This window comes from Leptodactylus fuscus, chromosome 4 (assembly GCF_031893055.1).
Source record: "Leptodactylus fuscus isolate aLepFus1 chromosome 4, aLepFus1.hap2, whole genome shotgun sequence".
Taxonomy (NCBI): Eukaryota; Metazoa; Chordata; class Amphibia; order Anura; family Leptodactylidae; genus Leptodactylus; species Leptodactylus fuscus.
In genome coordinates, this window is record NC_134268.1 from 224,436,353 (window position 1) to 224,462,532 (window position 26,180).

Consider the following 26,180-nt stretch of genomic DNA (forward strand, 5'->3'; position numbering starts at 1 on the left):
AAACAGCCCAGTTTGGGCAAATTCATGGTGGAGGGAGCCTCTAACCAGCCCAGTTTGGACCAATTAATGGTGGAGGGAGCCTCTAACCAGCCCAGTTTGGACCAATTAATGGTGGAGGGAGCCTCTAACCACCCCAGTTTGGACCAATTCATGGTGGAGGGAGCCTCTAAACAGCCAAGTTTGGACCAATTCATGGTGGAGGGAGCCTCTAAAAACCCCAGTTTGGACCAATTCATGGTGGAGGGAGCCTCTAACCAGCCCAGTTTGGGCAAATTCATGGTGGAGGGAGCCTCTAAACAGCCCAGTTTGGGCAAATTCATGGTGGAGGGAGCCTCTAACCAGCCCAGTTTGGACCAATTAATGGTGGAGGGAGCCTCTAACCAGCCCAGTTTGGACCAATTAATGGTGGAGGGAGCCTCTAAAAACCCCAGTTTGGACCAATTCATGGTGGAGGGAGCCTCTAACCAGCCCAGTTTGGGCAAATTCATGGTGGAGGGAGCCTCTAAACAGCCCAGTTTGGGCAAATTCATGGTGGAGGGAGCCTCTAACCAGCCCAGTTTGGACCAATTAATGGTGGAGGGAGCCTCTAACCAGCCCAGTTTGGACCAATTAATGGTGGAGGGAGCCTCTAACCAGCCCAGTTTGGACCAATTAATGGTGGAGGGAGCCTCTAACCACCCCAGTTTGGACAAATTCATGGTGGAGGGAGCCTCTAAAAAACCCAGTTTGGACCAATTCATGGTGGAGGGAGCCTCTAAACAGCCCAGTTTGGGCAAATTCATGGTGGAGGGAGCCTCTAAACAGCCCAGTTTGGGCAAATTCATGGTGGAGGGAGCCTCTAACCAGCCCAGTTTGGACCAATTAATGGTGGAGGGAGCCTCTAACCAGCCCAGTTTGGACCAATTCATGGTGGAGGGAGCCTCTAAACAGCCCAGTTTGGGCAAATTCATGGTGGAAGGAGCCTCTAACCAGCAGAGTTGTGGGAAAGCAGGGTGGAGGGAGCCTCTAACCAGCAGAGTTGGTGGAAATCAGGGTGGAGGGAGCCTCTAACCAGCAGAGTTGGGGGAAATCATGTTGGAGGGAGCCTAGTATTAGCAGAATTGTGCAACGCTTATGGTGGATGAGTATGAGGATGCGGAGGAATTGGAGAGGTTGAGTACAGACATGGAGTTTCATGTTGGGGTGCTTTACACAGGTGGGCACAAAAATGAAGGCTCTATCCAGTGGTGGTTCATTTTTATCAAAGTGAGCCGGTCGGCACTCTCAGCTGACAGACGGGTGCGCTTGTCAGTGATGATGCCACCGGCTGCACTGAACACCCTCTCAGATAGGACGCTGGCGGCAGGACAGGACAGCACCTCCAAGGCATATAGGGCAAGTTCAAGCCACAGGTCCAACTTCGACACCCAATACGTGTAGGGCGCAGAGGGGTCGGAGAGGACAGGGCTGTGGTCGGAAAGGTATTCCCGCAACATGCGCCTATACTTCTCACGCCTGGTGACACTAGGACCCTCCGTGGCGGCACTTTGGCGAGGGGGTGCCATCAAGGTGTCCCAGACCTTAGACAGTGTGCCCCTCGTTTGTGTGGACCGGTGAGAACTTGGTTGCCTACTGGAGGAACTGCCCTCCCTGCCGCCACTGTCACATGCTGGAAACATCTCCATCATATTCTGCACCAATTGCCTGTGGCAAGCATTGATGCGATTGGCCCTCCCCTCTACCGGAATAAAAGACGAGATGTTGTTTTTATACCGGGGGTCAAGGATAGCAAAGATCCAGTACTGGTTGTCCTCCATGATTTTGACAATACGCTTGTCGGTTGTAAAGCACCCCAACATGAACTCAGCCATGTCTGCCACAGTGTTAGTTGGCATGACTCCTCTGGCCCCACCGGAAAGTTCAATCTCCATTTCCTCCTCATCCTCCATGTCTACCCATCCGCGCTGCAACAATGGGACGATTCGAAGTTGCCCGGAAGCCTCCTGTATCACCATCACATCATCGGACAACTCTTCTTCCTCCTCCTCCTCCTCCTCCTCCATTAAACGCAGTGAAGCGGACAGATGTATGGACCTACTCTCCAGCTGTGACGGATCGGATGCTATCCCTAACTCCTCTGTGTGATCTGAGTTATCCCTGATGTCAATCAGGGATTCTCTCAGAACACACAAGAGCGGGATTGTAAGGCTCACCATCGCATCCTCAGAGCTCACCCTCCTTGTGGACTCCTCAAAGACCCGTAGGATGTCACAAAGGTCTCTCATCCATGGCCACTCATGGATGTGAAACTGAGGCAGCTGACTTTGTGGCACCCTAGGGTTTTGTAGCTGGTATTCCATCAAAGGTCTCTGCTGCTCAACCACTCTATTCAACATCTGAAACGTTGAGTTCCAGCGTGTGGGGACGTCGCACAAAAGCCGGTGTTGTGGCACATGCAGGCGTTGCTGGAGAGATTTTAAGCTAGCAGCGGCTACTGTCGACTTGCGAAAGTGGGCGCACATGCGCCGCACTTTCACCAGTAGCTCTGGAACATTGGGGTAGCTCTTTAGGAAACGTTGCACCACTAGGTTGAAGACGTGGGCCAGGCATGGAACATGTTGGAGTCCGGCAAGCTCCAGAGCTGCTACCAGGTTCCGGCCGTTATCACAAACGACCATGCCTGGGCCCAGGTGCAGCGGCTCAAACCATATTGCCGTCTCATCGAGGAGGGCATCCCTCACCTCGGAGGCAGTGTGCTGTCTGTCCCCCAAGCTGATCAGCTTCAGCACAGCCTGCTGACGTCTACCAACGCCAGTGCTGCAACGTTTCCAACTCGTAGCTGGGGTCAATCTAACAGCGGAGGAGGAGGCGGTGGCGGAGGAGGAGGCGGTGGCGGAGGAGGAGGCGGTAGAGGAGGAGGAGGAGGGGGGTGTTCTTCTCGTGTCCCTGCCAGGAATGTTAGGCGGGGAGACGAGGTACACCGGGCCAGTTTGGGAAGCAGTCCCAGCCTCAACTACATTCACCCAGTGTGCCGTCAGTGAAATGTAGCGTCCCTGTCCGCATGCACTTGTCCACGCGTCGGTGGTCAAGTGGACCTTTGTGCAAAGCGCGGAACTAAGGGCCCGCCTGATGTTGAGTGACACGTGCTGGTGCAAGGCGGGGACGGCACACCGGGAGAAGTAGTGACGGCTAGGGACGGCATAGCGAGGTGCCGCAGTTGCCATCAGGTCCAGGAAGGCGGGAGTTTCAACAAGCCGGAACGCCAACATCTCCTGGGCCAGCAGTTTAGCGATGTTGGCGTTCAAGGCTTGCGCGTGTGGGTGGTTAGCAGTGTATTTCTGCCGCCGCTCCAATGTCTGAGAGATGGTGGGTTGTTGTAAAGAAACGCCTGATGGTGCCTTTGATGGTGCAGGAGAAGGAGATAAGACAGGACCAGGGGAGGATGAGGTAGAAGTCAACAAAGTGGCGGAGGCAGATGAAGTGGTGTCCTGGCTCGTCCTCTGGAGTGCATCGCCAGCACAGTCAGCAGTGGCAGTGGCAGAGGCAGAGGCAGAGGCAGTGGCAGTGGCGTGAACGGCAGGCGGCCTTTGTCCTGCCGTTGCTGCCTGCCACTGATTCCAGTGCTTGGATTCCAAATGACGGCGCATTGAAGTGGTGGACAGGTTGCTCTTCTCAGAGCCCCTAATCAATTTCGAGAGGCAAATTGTGCAGACAACACTATATCTGTCCTCGGCGCATTCCTTGAAAAAACTCCACACCTTCGAGAAACGTGCCCTCGAGGTGGGAGTTTTTCGGGGCTGGGTACGAACTGGAACATCTTGGGAGATTCCGGGTGTGGCCTGGCTTCGCCTAAGCTGCTGACCTCTGCCTCTGCCTCTAGCTACCCTTTTTGGGGTGCTGCACCTGCCTCAACAGCCACACTACTTTCCCCGCTTGACATCCCCCCTGTCCAGGTCGGGTCAGTGTCCTCATCATCCACCACTTCCTCTTCCAACTCCTGTCTCATCTCCTCCTCCCGCACAATGCGCCGGTCAACTGGATGCCCTGACGGCAACTGCGTCACATCATCGTCGATGAGGGTGGGTTGCTGGTCATCCACCACCAAATCGAACGGAGATGGAGGAGACTCTAGTGTTTGAGCATCTGGACACAGATGCTTCTGTTAGGTTCGTGGAATCGTGACGTGGAGAGGCAGGTTGAGGGACAATGAAAGGAGCGGAGAACAGCTCTGGGGAGCAGGGACAGTTTGGGTTATTGTTCTGTAAAGCTTCGGAATTTTGGGAGGAAGGAAGACAAGACTGTTGGGTAATAGGAGGAGAGGAGGCAGAGTCTGACTGGCTGCTGGACAATGTGCTGTAAGCGTTCTCTGACAGCCATTGCAAGACCTGTTCCTGGTTCTCGGGCCTACTAAGGTTTGTACCCTGCAGTTTAGTTAATGTGGCAAGCAACCCTGGCACTGTGGAGTGGCGCAATGCTTGCTGCCCCACAGGAGTAGGCACGGGACGCCCTGTGGCTTCACTGCTACCTTGCTCCCCAGAACCATTCCCCCGACCTCGCCCACGGCCTCGTCCACGTCCCTTTCCGGGAGCCTTGCGCATTTTGAATTCCTAGTTAGAAATTGGCACTGTATACCAGTAGTAAAAATTGTGGGTGCACGTAACCCCAATATATTCTTTGAATTCCCAGTCAGACACTGGCACTATATGGCAGTAGCAAGAAATGAGGGTATTTGTATTCCCAATATACTCTTTGAATTCCCAGTCAGACAATGGCACTGTATACCAGTAGTAAAAATTGTGGGTGCACGTAACCCCAATATATTCTTTGAATTACCAGTCAGAAACTGGCACTATATGGCAGTAGCAAGAAATGAGGGTATTTGTATTCCCAATATATTCTTTGAATTCCCAGTCAGACAATGGCACTGTATACCAGTAGTAAAAATTGTGGGTGCACGTAACCCCAATATATTCTTTGAATTACCAGTCAGAAACTGGCACTATATGGCAGTAGCAAGAAATGAGGGTATTTATAACCCCAATATATTCTTTGAATTCCCAGTCAGACAATGGCACTGTATACCAGTAGTAAAAATTGTGGGTGCACGTAACCCCAATATATTCTTTGAATTCCCAGTCAGAAACTGGCACTATATGGCAGTAGCAAGAAATGAGGGTATTTGTATTCCCAATATATTCTTTGAATTCCCAGTCAGACAATGGCACTGTATACCAGTAGTAAAAATTGTGGGTGCACGTAACCCCAATATATTCTTTGAATTCCCAGTCAGACACTGGCACTATATGGCAGTAGCAAGAAATGAGGGTATTTGTATTCCCAATATATTCTTTGAATTCCCAGTCAGACAATGGCACTGTATACCAGTAGTAAAAATTGTGGGTGCACGTAACCCCAATATATTCTTTGAATTACCAGTCAGAAACTGGCACTATATGGCAGTAGCAAGAAATGAGGGTATTTATAACCCCAATATATTCTTTGAATTCCCAGTCAGACAATGGCACTGTATACCAGTAGTAAAAATTGTGGGTGCACGTAACCCCAATATATTCTTTGAATTACCAGTCAGAAACTGGCACTATATGGCAGTAGCAAGAAATGAGGGTATTTATAACCCCAATATATTCTTTGAATTCCCAGTCAGACAATGGCACTGTATACCAGTAGTAAAAATTGTGGGTGCACGTAACCCCAATATATTCTTTGAATTACCAGTCAGAAACTGGCACTATATGGCAGTAGCAAGAAATGAGGGTATTTGTATTCCCAATATACTCTTTGAATTCCCAGTCAGACAATGGCACTGTATACCAGTAGTAAAAATTGTGGGTGCACGTAACCCCAATATATTCTTTGAATTACCAGTCAGAAACTGGCACTATATGGCAGTAGCAAGAAATGAGGGTATTTATAACCCCAATATATTCTTTGAATTCCCAGTCAGACAATGGCACTGTATACCAGTAGTAAAAATTGTGGGTGCACGTAACCCCAATATATTCTTTGAATTACCAGTCAGAAACTGGCACTATATGGCAGTAGCAAGAAATGAGGGTATTTGTATTCCCAATATATTCTTTGAATTCCCAGTCAGACAATGGCACTGTATACCAGTAGTAAAAATTGTGGGTGCACGTAACCCCAATATATTCTTTGAATTACCAGTCAGAAACTGGCACTATATGGCAGTAGCAAGAAATGAGGGTATTTATAACCCCAATATATTCTTTGAATTCCCAGTCAGACAATGGCACTGTATACCAGTAGTAAAAATTGTGGGTGCACGTAACCCCAATATATTCTTTGAATTCCCAGTCAGACACTGGCACTATATGGCAGTAGCAAGAAATGAGGGTATTTGTATTCCCAATATACTCTTTGAATTCCCAGTCAGACAATGGCACTGTATACCAGTAGTAAAAATTGTGGGTGCACGTAACCCCAATATATTCTTTGAATTACCAGTCAGAAACTGGCACTATATGGCAGTAGCAAGAAATGAGGGTATTTATAACCCCAATATATTCTTTGAATTCCCAGTCAGACAATGGCACTGTATACCAGTAGTAAAAATTGTGGGTGCACGTAACCCCAATATATTCTTTGAATTCCCAGTCAGACACTGGCACTATATGGCAGTAGCAAGAAATGAGGGTATTTGTATTCCCAATATATTCTTTGAATTCCCAGTCAGACAATGGCACTGTATACCAGTAGTAAAAATTGTGGGTGCACGTAACCCCAATATATTCTTTGAATTCCCAGTCAGAAACTGGCACTATATGGCAGTAGCAAGAAATGAGGGTATTTGTATTCCCAATATATTCTTTGAATTCCCAGTCAGACAATGGCACTGTATACCAGTAGTAAAAATTGTGGGTGCACGTAACCCCAATATATTCTTTGAATTACCAGTCAGAAACTGGCACTATATGGCAGTAGCAAGAAATGAGGGTATTTGTATTCCCAATATACTCTTTGAATTCCCAGTCAGACAATGGCACTGTATACCAGTAGTAAAAATTGTGGGTGCACGTAACCCCAATATATTCTTTGAATTACCAGTCAGAAACTGGCACTATATGGCAGTAGCAAGAAATGAGGGTATTTATAACCCCAATATATTCTTTGAATTCCCAGTCAGACAATGGCACTGTATACCAGTAGTAAAAATTGTGGGTGCACGTAACCCCAATATATTCTTTGAATTCCCAGTCAGAAACTGGCACTATATGGCAGTAGCAAGAAATGAGGGTATTTGTATTCCCAATATACTCTTTGAATTCCCAGTCAGACAATGGCACTGTATACCAGTAGTAAAAATTGTGGGTGCACGTAACCCCAATATATTCTTTGAATTACCAGTCAGAAACTGGCACTATATGGCAGTAGCAAGAAATGAGGGTATTTATAACCCCAATATATTCTTTGAATTCCCAGTCAGACAATGGCACTGTATACCAGTAGTAAAAATTGTGGGTGTATATAGCCCCAATTCTATTGCTAGGGGACTTGCAGGGTATTTCTGGGGTGAAGGTGGGGGGGCACACCGTTGGAACGGGTATCGGGGTATATATCGGGTATACGGGAATACACTGACAGTGTATTCCATTCAGGATCCTGGGAAAGCTGGGTTGCGGCGATTGAGCCCGTCAGTGCCACGTTACACTGACAAGCTTCTCCCTGGAATTTAGCTCTTACAAGAGCTGTTGGTTGTCTTCTCCTTCCTATCCTAGCCTGTCCCTGCCTACCCAGAATCTAAGCCCTAGCTAGCTGGACGGAAACCTCCGTCCTCGGTGAATTGCAAGCTCAGAATGACGCGAAGCTGGGCGTCGCTGTTCTTTTAAATTAGAGGTCACATGTTTTCGGCAGCCAATGGGTTTTGCCTACTTTTTTCAACGTCACCGGTGTCGTAGTTCCTGTCCCACCTACCCTGCGCTGTTATTGGAGCAAAAAAGGCGCCAGGGAAGGTGGGAGGGGAATCGAGTAATGGCGCACTTTACCACGCGGTGTTCGATTCGATTCGAACATGCCGAACAGCCTAATATCCGATCGAACATGAGTTCGATAGAACACTGTTCGCTCATCTCTAATAGTAACACATAGTAATACACAGTAACACATAGTAACACATAGTAATAAACAGTAACACATAGTAACACATAGCAATACACAGTAACACATAGTAATACTCAGTAACACATAGTAATACACAGTAACACATAGTAATACACAGTAACACATAGTAACACATAGTAATACACAGTAACACATAGTAATACACAGTAACACATAGTAATACACAGTAACACATAGTAATACACAGTGACACATAGTAATACACAGTGACACATAGTAATACACAGTAACACATAGTAATACACAGTAACACATAGTAATACACAGTACTAGACAGTAATACACAGCAACACATAGTAATACACAGTAACACCAAGTAACACATAGTAATACACAGTAACACATAGTAATACACAGTAACACATAGTAACACATAGCAATACACAGTAACACATAGTAATACACAGTAACACATAGCAATACACAGTAACACATAGTAATACACAGTAACACATAGGAATACACAGTAACACATAGTAATACACAGTAATACATAGTAATACACAGTAACACATAGTAATACACAGTAACACATAGTAACACATAGCAATACACAGTAACACATAGTAATACACAGTAACACATAGCAATACACAGTAACACATAGTAATACACAGTAACACATAGTAATACACAGTAACACATAGTAATACACAGTAACACATAGTAATACACAGTAACACATAGTAATACACAGTAACACATAGTAATACACAGTAACACATAGTAATACACAGTAACACATAGTAATACACAGTAATACATAGTAATGCACAGTAACACATAGTAATACACAGTGACACATAGTAATACACAGTAACACATAGTAATACACAGTAACACATAGTAATACACAGTAACACATAGTAATACACAGTAACACATAGTAATACACAGTGACACACAGTAATACACAGTAATACATAGTAATACACAGTAACACATAGGAATACACAGTAACACATAGTAACAGACAGTAATGCATTGTAATAGACAGTAACACATAGTAATACACAGTAACACATAGTAATACACAGTAACACATAGTAATACACAGTAACACATAGTAGTACACAGTAACACATAGTAATACACAGTAACACATAGTAATACACAGTGACACATAGTAATACACAGTAACACATAGTAATACACAGTAACACATAGTAATACACAGTAACACATAGTAATACACAGTAATACATAGTAATACACAGTAACACATAGTAATACACAGTAACACATAGTAACAGACAGTAATGCATTGTAATAGACAATTACCTAGACCCCCCCCCCCACTTGACTCGAGTATAAGCCGAGGGGTGGGGGACACAAAAACTGTGCTGAGAGATTTGGCTTATACTCGAGTATATACAGTAGTTGACTTGCACCAGGTTCACACCTGCCTTTGGGTTTCCGTTATTCAGCTGCGTTTGGGGACCCGAAATATGAAAAACCCGTCCACTTAAACGACTATAATGGGGTCCCCGAGGTCTGTCCTACATTTTTCAAGTGAGATGGGGAACAGAATCCCTGAGTGGAGACGAGCACTGGTGTGAACCAACCCTTAGCACCGGGATGTTTAGGGCGCCCCGTGTAACATTCTAGGTCCCACCTCTTCTCAGATAAGCCACGCCCTCTTTTAGGGGCAGAATAGAAAAAAAAATTTAAGGGGTTAAAATTGAAGAAAAAAAGTTAATAAATTTGGTTTCCCCAGAAATGTACCGACCCATGTAATACAGGGAGTGTTAGGAGTATTTAGGTTCATTGCTTTCTATTTTTCTTACCTGGGGAGTTTTTGGCTGCGCAGTGTCTGGGGTGGCATCCTGGCGCTGCGGGGTTGTCCTGTCGTGAGTATTGGTGCACACCTTCTGACTTGCACGTGCGCACTGCTGGTAGGCAGCTTTATCTCCTGGTTAATTAGTCTGTCCTCCCATTTGCACCTGGGAGGAGTGGTCTCTACTCTGTATATAAACCCATGCCTCCCATGGTTCTGTGCTGAGTGTCGCTTTTACAGAGCTAGGCCTTAGCAGGAGGAGTAGGTGGTGTTCTGGGATAGAGGAAGTTCCGTGGTTGGTTTTTGGGAGGTTTGGGTGAACGAGTTGGTTTGTGTGTTTTCCCTTCTGTGTTCACCAATCCTCCCTCTGTGTATAATTGACTGTGTGAGTGAATTGCCTTATCCTTTGATTTCTACTCAGTTTCCCTGTGTTTGTTTCCTAGTGTAAGGTTCCTTCCCATATTGGTTTGGGGAATCCTTTCCCACATGTTTCCTGTGTGCTGCTTGTGTTGTTAGTCAGCGCACACCCTTGTCAGTCCCTGTCAGTAGCAGCTTCACTTGTTCGTTAGGGGTGACCCCCTTTAGTCTCCAGTCCCTAGAGGTCTTATAGGGCATTCCTTCTCCCACTTCCCTCTAGGCCTACGGAATCAGTGAGAGAGGAGCTGTCGGGGTCAGGCTTAGCCTGAGAACAGCCGACCTACACCCGTGAGGCAGGGACCGGGATAGCTAGTGGGAGTAGTGCAGGGCGAGATTCCCTACTGCTATCCCTTAGCCCCGTTGCAGCTACCTGGACTGACATAACAGTACACTCAGCCGGTAAAAAAAAAAAAAAAGGTTCGTTTGCATTATGACGGACCTGAAACAGTTGTACCAGGCGGTGCAGCAGATTTCCACTGAGATGGAGGGGATCAAGCTACGAATGGATGCCATCCAAGCTTCTGGCGTATCTCAAGTACAGCAGTTGGCTCAACACACAGCCTCTCAGGTGGAGGGCATACAGAGGCAGGTGAGTAGCGCCCCTGTGGGTCGGCCTCTGGAGCCAAAAGTCAGCTTACCTGAACCCTTCCGAGGTAAGAGGTCAGATTTTTTCCGATTTCAAAAGGACTGTCTTTTGTATTTCCGGCTACGGCCGTTTTCCTCCGGTTCTGAGGTACAGAGAGTTGGGATTATTATTACTTTATTGAGAGATGATCCCCTCATCTGGGCACATTCGTTACCAGCCGACTCAGCTTGCTTACTAACTGTAGAGGCGTTTTTCTCCACAATGGGGTTACTGTATGACGACCCAGACAGGGTACGCACGGCTGAGTATAACCTACGACGTTTGGTGCAAGGGGATCTCGCTATAGAGAAATATTGCACAGAGTTTCGTAGGTGGGCAGCAGAAGTACACTGGAATGACCCCGCTCTACTTAGTCAGTTTGAGACAGGGCTCTCGGACCAGGTTAAAGACCATCTAGTTTCTCACCCTGTTCCGGGAGATCTAGATGAGGCCATGCAGCTGGCAATTAGAGTTGGACGGCGCCTCCGGGAGCGTGGAGACAAGAGTCCTGGGGGGCTTAGCCCTCCTCAATTCTCTGTTTTTAGAGAGGACCCGGGGGACCAACCCATGCAGATTGGGGCCACTGTGCGAAGTGCTAGACCCAAGAGTGAAGGGTCCCGCACAGTACGCTGTTTTGTGTGTGGAGGAATGGGACATTTAGCAAGGGTATGCCCCTCCAGAGAATGGTTCGCCAAGGAGAGTAATAACCCCAGGTCTATTGAGGGTAAAGGGAGAAAACCTACTAAGGAGGGAGGTGTGCATATTTCCTGTACTCAGACTGCCGGGTTGACCCTTGAAGGATGGGTAAATGGGCAGAAGTGCCGGATTTTGGTTGATTGTGGTTCGGCAGTCAACCTTATTGACTCAGAGTTTTGTGAGCAATTAAGGGTGAGTCCTTTGGTCTTGAAGTCTCAGATACCGGTGTGGGCTATTGATAAGACCCCTCTACAGCAAGCTGTCATCTCCAAACAGGTGGAGGGTCTGGAGTTTATTGTGGGTGGCCACAGGGAAGAGATTGACTTGTTCTTGTTGTCTAAGTTACCAGCACAAGTAGTTTTGGGGTGGCCCTGGCTGAAGCAGCATAACCCTATTATCAACTGGGAGACCGAGTCAGTAGTTTCTTGGGGGCAGGGGTGTAATGGTCGATGTCTGCCCATCTCCGTTATGTCTTTGTCTATAGATAATTTGCCTCAAGAAATATGTGAGTTCAGGGAGGTCTTTGAGGAAAGGGCAGCCAAGACATTACCACCACATCGCACCTATGATTGCTCGATTAAATTCATACCAAATGCAGTGTTACCCAAGACAAGGTTGTACAATCTCACTATTCCGGAGAGGGAGGCGCTCAAAGAGTATATTGAGGGGAGTCTAGAGGTGGGGCATATTCGCCCATCTAAGTCCCCAGTAGCAGTGGGGTTTTTCTTTGTAAAGAAGAAAGATGGAGGGTTGCGCCCTTGTTTGGATTTTAGGGAGATTAATAAAATCACGGTGCGGAATCCCTATCCCATCCCGTTGATCTCGGATCTATTCAGCCAGATTACGGGAGCTCGCTGGTTTAGTAAAATAGATTTACGTGGGGCGTATAACTTGCTGAGAATCAAGAAGGGGGATGAGTGGAAAACAGCGTTTAACACACCCCTAGGACACTTTGAGAATCTTGTGATGCCTTTCGGTCTAACCAATGCGCCTGCGTTTTTTCAGAATTTTATTAATGATGTGCTAAGTGCCGTCATAGGGAGGGGGGTTGTGGTCTATCTGGACGATATACTCATTTACACCCCGGATTTGGAGACTCATTGGGAGAGAGTGAGAGAGGTTTTAGATCTCCTGAGGGTTAACCAATTAAGTGCTAAGCTGGAGAAATGTGTGTTCGCGGTCAATAAATTATGTTTCCTTGGCTATATCCTATCGGACAAGGGGTTCGAGATGGACCCTGAGAAGGTCAGGGCAGTCTTGGAGTGGCCGCGACCCGAGAACCTAAAGGCGGTCCAACGGTTCTTGGGGTTCTCCAACTATTATCGCCAGTTTATCAAGGGATTTTCTGAGGTTGTGAAACCTATCTCGGACTTGACTAAGAAGGGGGATGACTGTGCTAAGTGGTCGCCAGAGGCGCTAGCGGCGTTTGAAGAACTGAAGAAGCGATTCTCGTCCGCTCCCATTTTGAAACAGCCGGATGAGAGGTTGGCCTTCCGAGTGGAGGTGGATGCCTCCTCGGTGGGGGTGGGAGCAGTACTTTCTCAGGAGTTCGAGGAGGGTACGCATCCCTGTGCCTTCTTTTCTAAGAAATTCTCTGCCTCTGAACGGAATTATGACATCGGAGATAGGGAACTACTAGCAATAAAACTAGTGTTCGAACATTGGCGTCATTTCCTGGAGGGGGCCAGAAGGCCAGTCCAGGTATTTACTGACCACAAGAATTTGATTTATCTTGGGTCGGCGAAGAGATTAAATGCACGGCAGGCCAGATGGGCTCTATTTTTTGCGCGGTTCCATTTTAACGTGACTTATGTGCCGGGTTCAAAGAATGTTAAGGCTGATGCTTTATCCCGGTATATGTCGACTGAGGAGGAACGAGAGGCGCCTGCCACTATCCTTGGGGATGGAGTGGTGGTAGCAGTATTGGGCGCGAAATTGGAGAAGGCCTTGATCGAAGCGCAACACGCTGCACCTTCCAAGATACCTAGAAACAAGCTTTTTGTCCCAACTACTCTCCGACAAAGTCTCCTGAGGGAGTGTCACGAGTCGGTTCTTGCTGGTCACCCGGGGGTTTCAGAGACCATGAGATTGGTGTCTAGGAATTTTTGGTGGCCAGGGTGGAGTAAGGAGGTCTTGCAGTTTGTTCAAAATTGTTCGGTCTGTGCAAGAGCCAAGGCGTCGCATACCCGTCCCCACGGTCTTCTACATCCATTGGAACCTCCTAAGGCACCTTGGACTCATCTGTCTATGGATTTCATCACGGGCCTTCCGGTGTCTAAGGGTTTCACGGTCATTTGGGTAGTCGTTGACCGCTTCACGAAAATGTGCCATTTGATCCCGTTTTCCAGGCTGCCATGTGCCAAGACACTATCTGAGGCGTTTATTAAAGAGATTGTAAGGTTGCATGGTCTTCCTGAGGATATCGTTTCGGACAGGGGACCGCAATTTGTGGCTAAATTCTGGCGGGCTTTTTGCAGCAGGTTGGGAGTTACACTGTCGTTTTCCTCCGGGTTTCACCCAGAGTCTAACGGACAAACAGAGAGGAAGAATCAGGATGTGGAACAGTTTTTGAGGTGTTTTGTTCGAGAGAACCAGAATAATTGGGCTGCCTTTCTCCCCCTGGCAGAATTTTCCCTAAACAACCATGATTCCAACGCCACAGGTACCACACCTTTTTTTTGCTCCGGTGGTAGACATCCTGTTTTCGGAGTATTTTCTTCCATTTCTTCCCCAGTTCCGGAGGAGGAGCTATTTTCTAAAAAGCTGCAAGGGGTATGGTCCCGTATCCGAGAGAATCTGGTGCGGGCGTCGCACCAGGCTAAGGTCCAGGCGGATCGGAAGAGAGGAGAGTTGCAGTTCTTCCCTGGTGAGATGGTTTGGTTGTCCACCAAGAATATCAGGTTGAAGGTTCCTAGCAAGAAGCTGGGTCCCAGATTTGTGGGTCCTTTTAAGATCATCAAGATGGTAAATGAAGTGGCGGCGCAGCTGCAACTACCTAAAAGGTGGAAGATAAACCGGGTCTTCCATGTCTCCTTGTTAAAGAAGGCCAAGAAGGGAACGTCTCCAGTTAAGGTTCCACCAGTTTCTGAGTCCGGGGAGTATGAGATATCCCGAGTTCTGGATAGCAAATATGTTCGGGGGAAGCTACGGTATCTGGTGGCATGGAAGGGATACGGTCCTGAGGATAATTCTTGGGTCCTGGAGTCGGATGTGTCAGCTCCCAGACTCGTGGAGAAATTCCACAAGGAGTTCCCGAAGAAGGATGCTCCTAGAGAATCCGGAGTCTTCTCCTTGAGGGGAGGATCCTGTTAGGAGTATTTAGGTTCTTTACTTTCTATTTTTCTTACCTGGGGAGTTTTTGGCTGTGCAGTGTCTGGGGTGGCATCCTGGCGCTGCGGGGTTGTCCTGTCGTGAGTATTGGTGCACACCTTCTGACTTGCACGTGTGCACTGATGGTAGGAAGCTTTATCTCCTGGTTGATTAGTCTGTCCTCCCATTTGCACCTGGGAGGAGTGGTCTCTACTCTGTATATAAACCCATGCCTCCCATGGTTCTGTGCTGAGTGTCGCTTTTACAGAGCTAGGCCTTAGCAGGAGGAGTAGGTGGTTATCTTGGATAGAGGAAGTTCCGTGGTTGGTTTTTGGGAGGTTTTGGGTGAACGAGTTGGTTTGTGTGTTTTCCCTTCTGTGTTCACCAATCCTCCCTCTGTGTATAATTGACTGTGTGAGTGAATTGCCTTATCCTTTGATTTCTACTCAGTTTCCCTGTGTTTGTTTCCTAGTGTATGGTTCCTTCCCATATTGGTTTGGGGGAATCCTTTCCCACATTTTTCCTGTGTGCTGCTTGTGTTGTTAGTCAGCGCACACCCTTGTCAGTCCCTGTCAGTAGCAGCTTCACTTGTTCGTTAGGGGTGACCCCCTTTAGTCTCCAGTCCCTAGAGGTCTTATAGGGCATTCCTTCTCCCACTTCCCTCTAGGCCTACGGAATCAGTGAGAGAGGAGCTGTCGGGGTCAGGCTTAGCCTGAGTACAGCCGACCCACACCCGTGAGGCAGGGACCGGGATAGCTAGTGGGAGTAGTGCAGGGCGAGATTCCCTACTGCTATCCCTTAGCCCCGTTGCAGCTACCTGGACTGACATAACAGGGAGCATATAGATATAGGGAATGTATAGCGTACAGGGGACATATAAGGGGCAGATAGTGTACAGGGATATATAGAATACAGGGGACATATAGCATAGAAGGGGCAGATAGCGTACAGGGATATATAGCAGGGATATAACAGCTTGGTTGCACAGTCGCACTTTTGCTCCACTTTCCCCCATTCTGAGCTCTCTCTGACTTCCCTGTCCGACAGCTCTGTGGCAGGAAGGGGTTAATAGTGGTGAGCAGTGATTATAAGTGGGGGGAGGGGCACCATTGTGACCCCTCTACTGGTCACAGACCCCTCTACTGGTCACAGACCCCTCTGCTGGTCACAGACCTCTCTACTGGTCACAGACCCCTCTGCTGGTCACAGACCCCTCTACTGGTCACAGACCCCTCTGCTGGTCACAGACCCCTCTACTGGTCACAGACCCCTCTGCTGGTCACAGACCCCTCTACTGGTCACAGACCCCTCTACTGGTCACAGACCCCTCTGCTGGTCACAGACCCCTCTACTGGTCACAGACCCCTCTCCCGGTCACAGACCCCTCTACTGGTCACAGACCCCTCTACTGGTCACAGACCCCTCTGCTGGTCACGGACCCCTCTACTGGTCACGGACCCCTCTGCTGGTCACAGACCCCTCTGCTGGTCACAGACCCCCTCTGCTGGTCACAGACCCCTCTGCTGGTCACAGACCCCCTCTACTGGTCACAGACCCCTCTGCTGGTCACAGACCCCTCTCCCAGTCACAGACCCCTCTACTGGTCACAGACCCCTCTGCTGCTCATCCCACTCGCCCTATACATGTATCTTCTGGGATTCTGGAGGGTCAGACACCATACTAAAGGACTCGTCTGCCGGTCTGGTGCAGATTACGCCACTTTCACCGGCCGGATGTCTGCGGATTGTTCTTTAGATTGATGGCTTTGTCTGACAACTTCGGGCTTTCTTGTAACCTCCTGACAAAGTTTCCGGAGTAAAACAAAGACTCGGATCTGCCTAAGTCAATAGGAAAGAGGAGATTGGAGAAGACGACAGGTTTAATATCCGGGTGTTTGACTTCCTATTGGCTGCGGCACAAATCAGATATAATGACGTGACCCCATATCCTATATAACCCTCCTATATACAGTACCAGAGGAGTGACCCCATATCCTATATAACCCTCCTATATACAGTGCCAGAGGAGTGACCCCATATCCTATATAACCCTCCTATATACAGTGCCAGAGGAGTGACCCCATATCCTATATAACCCTCCTATATACAGTGCCAGAGGAGTGACCCCATATCCTATATAACCCTCCTATATACAGTACCAGAGGAGTGACCCCATATCCTATATAACCCTCCTATATACAGTACCAGAGGAGTGACCCCATATCCTATATAACCCTCCTATATACAGTGCCAGAGGAGTGACCCCATATCCTATATAACCCTCCTATATACAGTGCGGGAGGAGTGACCCCATATCCTATATAACCCTCCTATATACAGTACCAGAGGAGTGACCCCATATCCTATATAACCCTCCTATATACAGTACCAGAGGAGTGACCCCATATCCTATATAACCCTCCTATATACAGTACCAGAGGAGTGACCCCATATCCTATATAACCCTCCTATATACAGTACCAGAGGAGTGACCCCATATCCTATATAACACTCCTATATACAGTACCAGAGGAGTGACCCCATATCCTATATAACCCTCCTATATACAGTACCAGAGGAGTGACCCCATATCCTATATAATCCTCCTATATACAGTGCGGGAGGAGTGACCCCATATCCTATATAACCCTCCTATATACAGCATCAGAGGAGTGACCTCATATCCTATATAACCCTCCTATATACAGTACCAGAGGAGTGACCCCATATCCTATATAACCCTCCTATATACAGCATCAGAGGAGTGACCCCATATCCTATATAACCCTCCTATATACAGCGCCAGAGGAGTGACCCCATATCCTATATAACCCTCCTATATACAGCACCAGAGGAGTGACCCCATATCCTATATAACCCTCCTATATACAGTACCAGAGGAGTGACCCCATATCCTATATAATCCTCCTATATACAGTACCAGAGGAGTGACCCCATATCCTATATAACCCTCCTATATACAGTACCAGAGGAGTGACCCCATATCCTATATAACCCTCCTATATACAGTACCAGAGGAGTGACCCCATATCCTATATAACACTCCTATATACAGTACCAGAGGAGTGACCCCATATCCTATATAACCCTCCTATATACAGTACCAGAGGAGTGACCCCATATCCTATATAACCCTCCTATATACAGCATCAGAGGAGTGACCCCATATCCTATATAACCCTCCTATATACAGCATCAGAGGAGTGACCCCATATCCTATATAACCCTCCTATATACAGTACCAGAGGAGTTACCCCATATCCTATATAACCCTCCTATATACAGTACCAGAGGAGTTACCCCATATCCTATATAACCCTCCTATATCCAGTGCCAGAGGAGTGACCCCATATCCTATATAACCCTCCTATATACAGTGCCAGAGGAGTGACCCCATATCCTATATAACCCTTACAGAGCGGGTCAGGGTCACCCCGGAGGTCTCCGGGTCTGCACACTGCATCAATACCTTGTAAACCCTGGAACAGCAACCACAATGTCTCCGGAAGTCAGGTGCAGTAGAGTGCCCCATATACAATGCCAGTAGAGTGCCCCCATATACAATGCCAGTAGAGTGTCCCCCATATACAATGCCAGTAGAGTGCCCCCATATACAATGCCAATAGAGTGCCCCCATATACAATGCCAATAGAGTGCCCCATATACAATGCCAGTAGAGTGCCCCATATACAATGCCAGTAGAGTGCCCCCATATACAATGCCAGTAGAGTGTCCCCCATATACAATGCCAGTAGAGTGCCCCATATACAATGCCAGTAGAGTGCCCCATATACAATGCCAGTAGAGTGTCCCATATACAATGCCAGTAGAGTGCCCCATATACAATGCCAGTAGAGTGCCCCCCATATACAATGCCAGTAGAGTGCCCCATATACAATGCCAGTAGAGTGCCCCCATATACAATGCCAGTAGAGTGTCCCCCATATACAATGCCAGTAGAGTGTCCCCCATATACAATGCCAGTAGAGTGCCCCATATACAATGCCAGTAGAGTGCCCCCATATACAATGCCAGTAGAGTGTCCCCCATATACAATGCCAGTAGAGTGCCCCATACACAATGCCAGTAGAGTGCCCCCATATACAATGCCAGTAGAGTGCCCCCATATACAATGCCAGTAGAGTGCCCCCATATACAATGCCAGTAGAGTGCCCCCATATACAATGCCAGTAGAGTGCCCCATATACAATGCCAGTAGAGTGCCCCATATACAATGCCAGTAGAGTGCCCCCATATACAATGCCAGTAGAGTGTCCCCCATATACAATGCCAGTAGAGTGCCCCATACACAATGCCAGTAGAGTGCCCCCATATACAATGCCAGTAGAGTGCCCCCATATACAATGCCAGTAGAGTGTCCCCCATATACAATGCCAGTAGAGTGCCCCCATATACAATGCCAGTAGAGTGCCCCATATACAATGCCAGTAGAGTGCCCCATATACAATGCCAGTAGAGTGCCCCTTATACAATGCCAGTAGAGTGCCCCCATATACAATGCCAGTAGAGTGCCCCATACCACAATGCCAGTAGAGTGCCCCATATACAATGCCAGTAGAGTGTCCCCCATATACAATGCCAGTAGAGTGCCCCCATATACAATGCCAGTAGAGTGCCCCATATACAATGCCAGTAGAGTGCCCCCATATACAATGCCAGTAGAGTGCCCCCATATACAATGCCAGTAGAGTGCCCCATATACAATGCCAGTAGAGTGCCCCTTATACAATGCCAGTAGAGTGCCCCCATATACAATGCCAGTAGAGTGCCCCCATATACAATGCCAGTAGAGTGCCCCCATATACAATGCCAGTAGAGTGCCCCCATATACAATGCCAGTAGAGTGCCCCCCATATACAATGCCAGTAGAGTGCCCTATATACAATGCCAGTAGAGTGCCCCCCATATACAATGCCAGTAGAGTGCACCATATACAATGCCAGTAGAGTGCACCATATACAATGCCAGTAGAGTGCCCCATATACAATGCCAGTAGAGTGTCCCCCATATACAATGCCAGTAGAGTGTCCCCCATATACAATGCCAGTAGAGTGCCCCATATACAATGCCAGTAGAGTGCCCCATATACAATGCCAGTAGAGTGCCCCATATACAATGCCAGTAGAGTGTCCCCCATATACAATGCCAGTAGAGTGCCCCATATACAATGCCAGTAGAGTGTCCCCCATATACAATGCCAGTAGAGTGCCCCCATATACAATGCCAGTAGAGTGCCCCATATACAATGCCAGTAGAGTGCCCCATATACAATGCCAGTAGAGTGCCCCATATACAATGCCAGTAGAGTGCCCCATATACAATGCCAGTAGAGTGTCCCCCATATACAATGCCAGTAGAGTGCCCCATATACAATGCCAGTAGAGTGCCCCATATACAATGCCAGTAGAGTGCCCCATATACAATGCCAGTAGAGTGCCCCCATATACAATGCCAGTAGAGTGTCCCCCATATACAATGCCAGTAGAGTGCCCCATATACAATGCCAGTAGAGTGCCCCCATATACAATGCCAGTAGAGTGCCCCCATACACAATGCCAGTAGAGTGCCCCATACACAATGCCAGTAGAGTGCCCCATACACAATGCCAGTAGAGTGTCCCCCATATACAATGCCAGTAGAGTGCCCCATATACAATGCCAGTAGAGTGCCCCCATATACAATGCCAGTAGAGTGCCCCATATACAATGCCAGTAGAGTGCCCCCATATACAATGCCAGTAGAGTGCCCCCATACACAATGCCAGTAGAGTGCCCCATACACAATGCCAGTAGAGTGCCCCCATACACAATGCCAGTAGAGTGTCCCCATATACAATGCCAGTAGAGTGCCCCCATATACAATGCCAGTAGAGTGCCCCATATACAATGCCAGTAGAGTGCCCCCATATACAATGCCAGTAGAGTGCCCCATATACAATGCCAGTAGAGTGCCCCCATACACAATGCCAGTAGAGTGCCCCCATACACAATGCCAGTAGAGTGCCCCATACACAATGCCAGTAGAGTGCCCCATACACAATGCCAGTAGAGTGCCCCCATATACAATGCCAGTAGAGTGTCCCCCATATACAATGCCAGTAGAGTGCCCCATATACAATGCCAGTAGAGTGCCCCCATATACAATGCCAGTAGAGTGCCCCATACACAATGCCAGTAGAGTGTCCCCCATATACAATGCCAGTAGAGTGTCCCCATATACAATGCCAGTAGAGTGCCCCCATATACAATGCCAGTAGAGTGCCCCCATATACAATGCCAGTAGAGTGCCCCCATATACAATGCCAGTAGAGTGCCCCCATATACAATGCCAGTAGAGTGTCCCCCATATACAATGCCAGTAGAGTGTCCCCCATATACAATGCCAGTAGAGTGTCCCCCATATACAATGCCAGTAGAGTGTCCCCCATATACAATGCCAGTAGAGTGCCCCCATATACAATGCCAGTAGAGTGTCCCCCATATACAATGCCAGTAGAGTGCCCCATATACAATGCCAGTAGAGTGCCCCCCATAAACAATGCCAGTAGAGTGCCCCCCATATACAATGCCAGTAGAGTGCCCCCATATACAATGCCAGTAGAGTGCCCCCATATACAATGCCAGTAGAGTGCCCCATATACAATGCCAGTAGAGTGCCCCATATACAATGCCAGTAGAGTGCCCCATATACAATGCCAGTAGAGTGCCCCATATACAATGCCAGTAGAGTGCCCCATATACAATGCCAGTAGAGTGCCCCCATATACAATGCCAGTAGAGTGTCCCCCATATACAATGCCAGTAGAGTGCCCCATATACAATGCCAGTAGAGTGCCCCCATAAACAATGCCAGTAGAGTGCCCCCATATACAATGCCAGTAGAGTGCCCCATATACAATGCCAGTAGAGTGCCCCATATACAATGCCAGTAGAGTGCCCCTATACAAGTCCAGTAGAGTGCCCCATATACAATGCCAGTAGAGTGCCCCATATACAATGCCAGTAGAGTGCCCCATATACAATGCCAGTAGAGTGCCCCATATACAATGCCAGTAGAGTGCCCCCATATACAATGTCAATAGAGGTGCCCCATATACAATGCCAGTAGAGTGGCCCCATATACAATGCCAGTAGAGTGTCCCCCAATACTACAATGCCAGTAGCGTGCCCCATACTACAATGCCAGTAGCGTGCCCCATATACAATGCCAGTAGAGTGCCCCCATATACAATGCCAGTAGAGTGCCCCATATACAATGCCAGTAGAGTGCCCCCATATACAATGGCCAGTAGAGTGTCCCATATACAATGCCAGTAGAGTGCCCCATATACAATGCCAGTAGAGTGTCCCCCATATACAATGCCAGTAGAGTGCCCCATATACAATGCCAGTAGAGTGCCCCCATACACAATGCCAGTAGAGTGCCCCATACAATCAGAGTGCCCATACACAATGCCAGTAGAGTGCCCCCATATACAATGCCAGTAGAGTGTCCCCCCATATACAATGCCAGTAGAGTGCCCCATACACAATGCCAGTAGAGTGCCCCCATATACAATGCCAGTAGAGTGCCCCATACACAATGCCAGTAGAGTGCCCCCATATACAATGCCAGTAGAGTGTCCCCCATATACAATGCCAGTAGAGTGCCCCATATACAATGCCAGTAGAGTGTCCCCCATATACAATGCCAGTAGAGTGCCCCATATACAATGCCAGTAGAGTGCCCCCATATACAATGCCAGTAGAGTGCCCCATATACAATGCCAGTAGAGTGCCCCATATACAATGCCAGTAGAGTGCCCCCATATACAATGCCAGTAGAGTGCCCCATATACAATGCCAGTAGAGTGTCCCCCATATACAATGCCAGTAGAGTGCCCCATACACAATGCCAGTAGAGTGCCCCATATACAATGCCAGTAGAGTGTCCCCCATATACAATGCCAGTAGAGTGCCCCATACACAATGCCAGTAGAGTGCCCCCAATATACAATGCCAGTAGAGTGCCCCATACACAATGCCAGTAGAGTGCCCCCATATACAATGCCAGTAGAGTGTCCCCATATACAATGCCAGTAGAGTGCCCCATATACAATGCCAGTAGAGTGGTCCCCCATATACAATGCCAGTAGAGTGCCCCATATACAATGCCAGTAGAGTGCCCCATATACAATGCCAGTAGAGTGCCCCCATATACAATGCCAGTAGAGTGCCCCATATACAATGCAGTAGAGTGCCCCATATACATGCCAGTAGAGTGCCCCATATACAATGCCAGTAGAGTGTCCCCCATATACAATGCCAGTAGAGTGCCCCATACACAATGCCAGTAGAGTGCCCCATATACAATGCCAGTAGAGTGTCCCCCATATACAATGCCAGTAGAGTGCCCCATACACAATGCCAGTAGAGTGCCCCATACACAATGCCAGTAGAGTGTCCCCCATATACAATGCCAGTAGAGTGCCCCATATACAATGCCAGTAGAGTGCCCCATATACAATGCCAGTAGAGTGTCCCCATATACAATGCCAGTAGAGTGTCCCCATATACAATGCCAGTAGAGTGTCCCCCATATACAATGCCAGTAGAGTGCCCCATATACAATGCCAGTAGAGTGCCCCCATATACAATGCCAGTAGAGTGCCCCATATACAATGCCAGTAGAGTGCCCCCATATACAATGCCAGTAGAGTGCCCCATATACAATGCCAGTAGAGTGCCCCATACACAATGCCAGTAGAGTGCCCCCATATACAATGCCAGTAGAGTGTCCCCCATATACAATGCCAGTAGAGTGCCCCATATACAATGCCAGTAGAGTGCCCCATATACAATGCCAGTAGAGTGCCCCCATATACAATGCCAGTAGAGTGTCCCCATATACAATGCCAGTAGAGTGCCCCCATATACAATGCCAGTAGAGTGTCCCCCATATACAATGCCAGTAGAGTGCCCCATATACAATGCCAGTAGAGTGCCCCATACACAATGCCAGTAGAGTGCCCCCATATACAATGCCAGTAGAGTGCCCCCTATAAACAGTACCAGAATAGTGTCCTGATAAAGTATACAGTACAGTACTACACCGCACCAGTGACTCTTCCTCACACAGCTGTAGTTACACAGTTATCACCCAGATTTCTCAGAATCAGATATTACTAAGACACCGACATTTTCCCACCTGGTAGAAGAGAAGACATAATAGTCCTATAACTATCCATCTCATAATCATGTAATAGTCCATCCTATAATAGTCCATCCCATAATAGTCCTATAACCATCCCATAATAGTCCTATAACCATCCCATAATAGTCCTATAACTATCCATCTCATAATCATGTAACAGTCCATCCTATAATACTCCTATAACAGTCCATCCTATAACTATCCTATAATAGTCCTATAATAGTCCATCCTATAATATACCATCCCATACCACCCCAGTATACGGCGCGCTCACCTCTGGAGGGACCCCCAGCTCTCTGTAGACTCCTTCTCCATCAGACTCGGAGTTGTAGAGCGCAGTCGCCTGGGAGATGTAGTCCCTGGTGGGAGGTGAAACTGCGCGTCCTGCGGATTGTGATGTGGCTGCGGCTAATAATATCCAGGAGATGAACCAGACGGCCATGTTGTCAGCTCTTATACCTGTGCACCAGGTGAGTCCACACCGACTGAAGACTAGACCTGAGGATGGATCCTGTACACACTGCGCAGTCTCCAGGGACAGCCTCAACAGTCTGCAGGGCGTAAGACAATGTCTTATCTCTATCTTATAATATACTGGCAGTGTGACTGTGAGAGTGAGTGTGAGTACAAGTGTGTGTGTGTGTATGACCATGAGCAGGAGTGTGACTATGAGAGTAAGTGTGAGCACAAGGTGTGTGTGTGTGTGTGTGTGTGTGTGTGTGTGTGTGTATGACCATGAGCAGGAGTGTGACTATGAGAGTAAGTGTGAGTACAAGTGTGTGTGTGTGTATGACCATGAGCAGGAGTGTGACTATGAGAGTGAGTGTGAGTATGACCATCAGCAGGAGTGTGACTATGAGAGTAAGTGTGAGTACAAGTGTGTGTGAATGTGAGTGTGACTATGAGAGTGAGTGAGTGTGTGTGTGAGTATGACAATGAGCAGGAGTGTGAGTGTGATTATGAATTATGAGTGTGAATATGAGTGTGATACTTGATACTATGGGAAGGTTCTGCAGACGTTCTCCACCCCATGTGGAGGCGCAACCAGAAGAAAAATGTTCTAATATATTCTAATTACAGTGTAACAATGTATCACAAGCACCAACACCCCAGTACAACAACTTATCTGCACCGTGCAACAATATATCACAAATACAGTACTGCACAGTGTAACAATGTATCACAAGTACCAACACCCCAGTACAACAACTTATCTGCACCGTGCAAAAATATATCACAAATACAGTACTGCACAGTGTAACAATGTATCACAAGTACCAACACCCCAGTACAACAACTTATCTGCACCGTGCAAAAATATATCACAAATACAGTACTGCACAGTGTAACAATGTATCACAAGCACCAACACCCCAGTACAACAACTTATCTGCACCGTGCAACAATATATCACAAATACAGTACTGCACAGTGTAACAATGTATCACAAGTACCAACACCCCAGTACAGATAATCTGCACCGTGTAACAATGTATCACCAGTAAGAATGTAGCAACACACTGAGCTATAGGGGGCAGAGTTTCCAGGTGCAGAGGGCCCTGATACCTAAAACGGAACCATCACCTGCTCAGAAGCTTCTTTTGTCTCCTCTGTCGTCACTGACTCACTGCTATAATGTCTCCGATTCACCTATAGATATATATTCATGTATATTTTCATGTCTGCCATATTGTTACAGGTAACGAAAATGCAAATGAGACCCCTCTGGTGAGAAAAAGAAACTAAAACCATAATCTGGGTAAAAATCACCAATTCAGAAGAAGGTCCGGCCCAGACATTACTGGCTCGCGGGCGCGTGGGCGTCATGTGGGCGATAAGTAATTGTTATTTAGGATTATATTCTAGGATATTTATTAATATGTTATTTACATAAAGAGGAAAAACACGTGAAAAGCCGAAATGTATAATATGACCCAATACATACATAATACCCTATATACACCTAGTAATAATATGACCCTGT

The 26,180-nt window shown here is 47.6% G+C and overlaps 1 protein-coding gene across 1 annotated transcript in view; it reads right to left on the minus strand.

Moving 5' to 3' along the window:
- LOC142201209 (cathelicidin-5-like) overlaps window positions 1–24,638 on the minus strand; it is a 143,019-nt gene extending 118,381 nt beyond the window's left edge. Inside the window, exon 1 of the mRNA XM_075272032.1 lies at window positions 24,471–24,638. Coding sequence (XP_075128133.1) covers window positions 24,471–24,638 — 168 coding nt within the window. The remainder of the gene's footprint in view (window positions 1–24,470) is intronic.
- Between the last annotated feature and the right edge of the window lie 1,542 nt (window positions 24,639–26,180).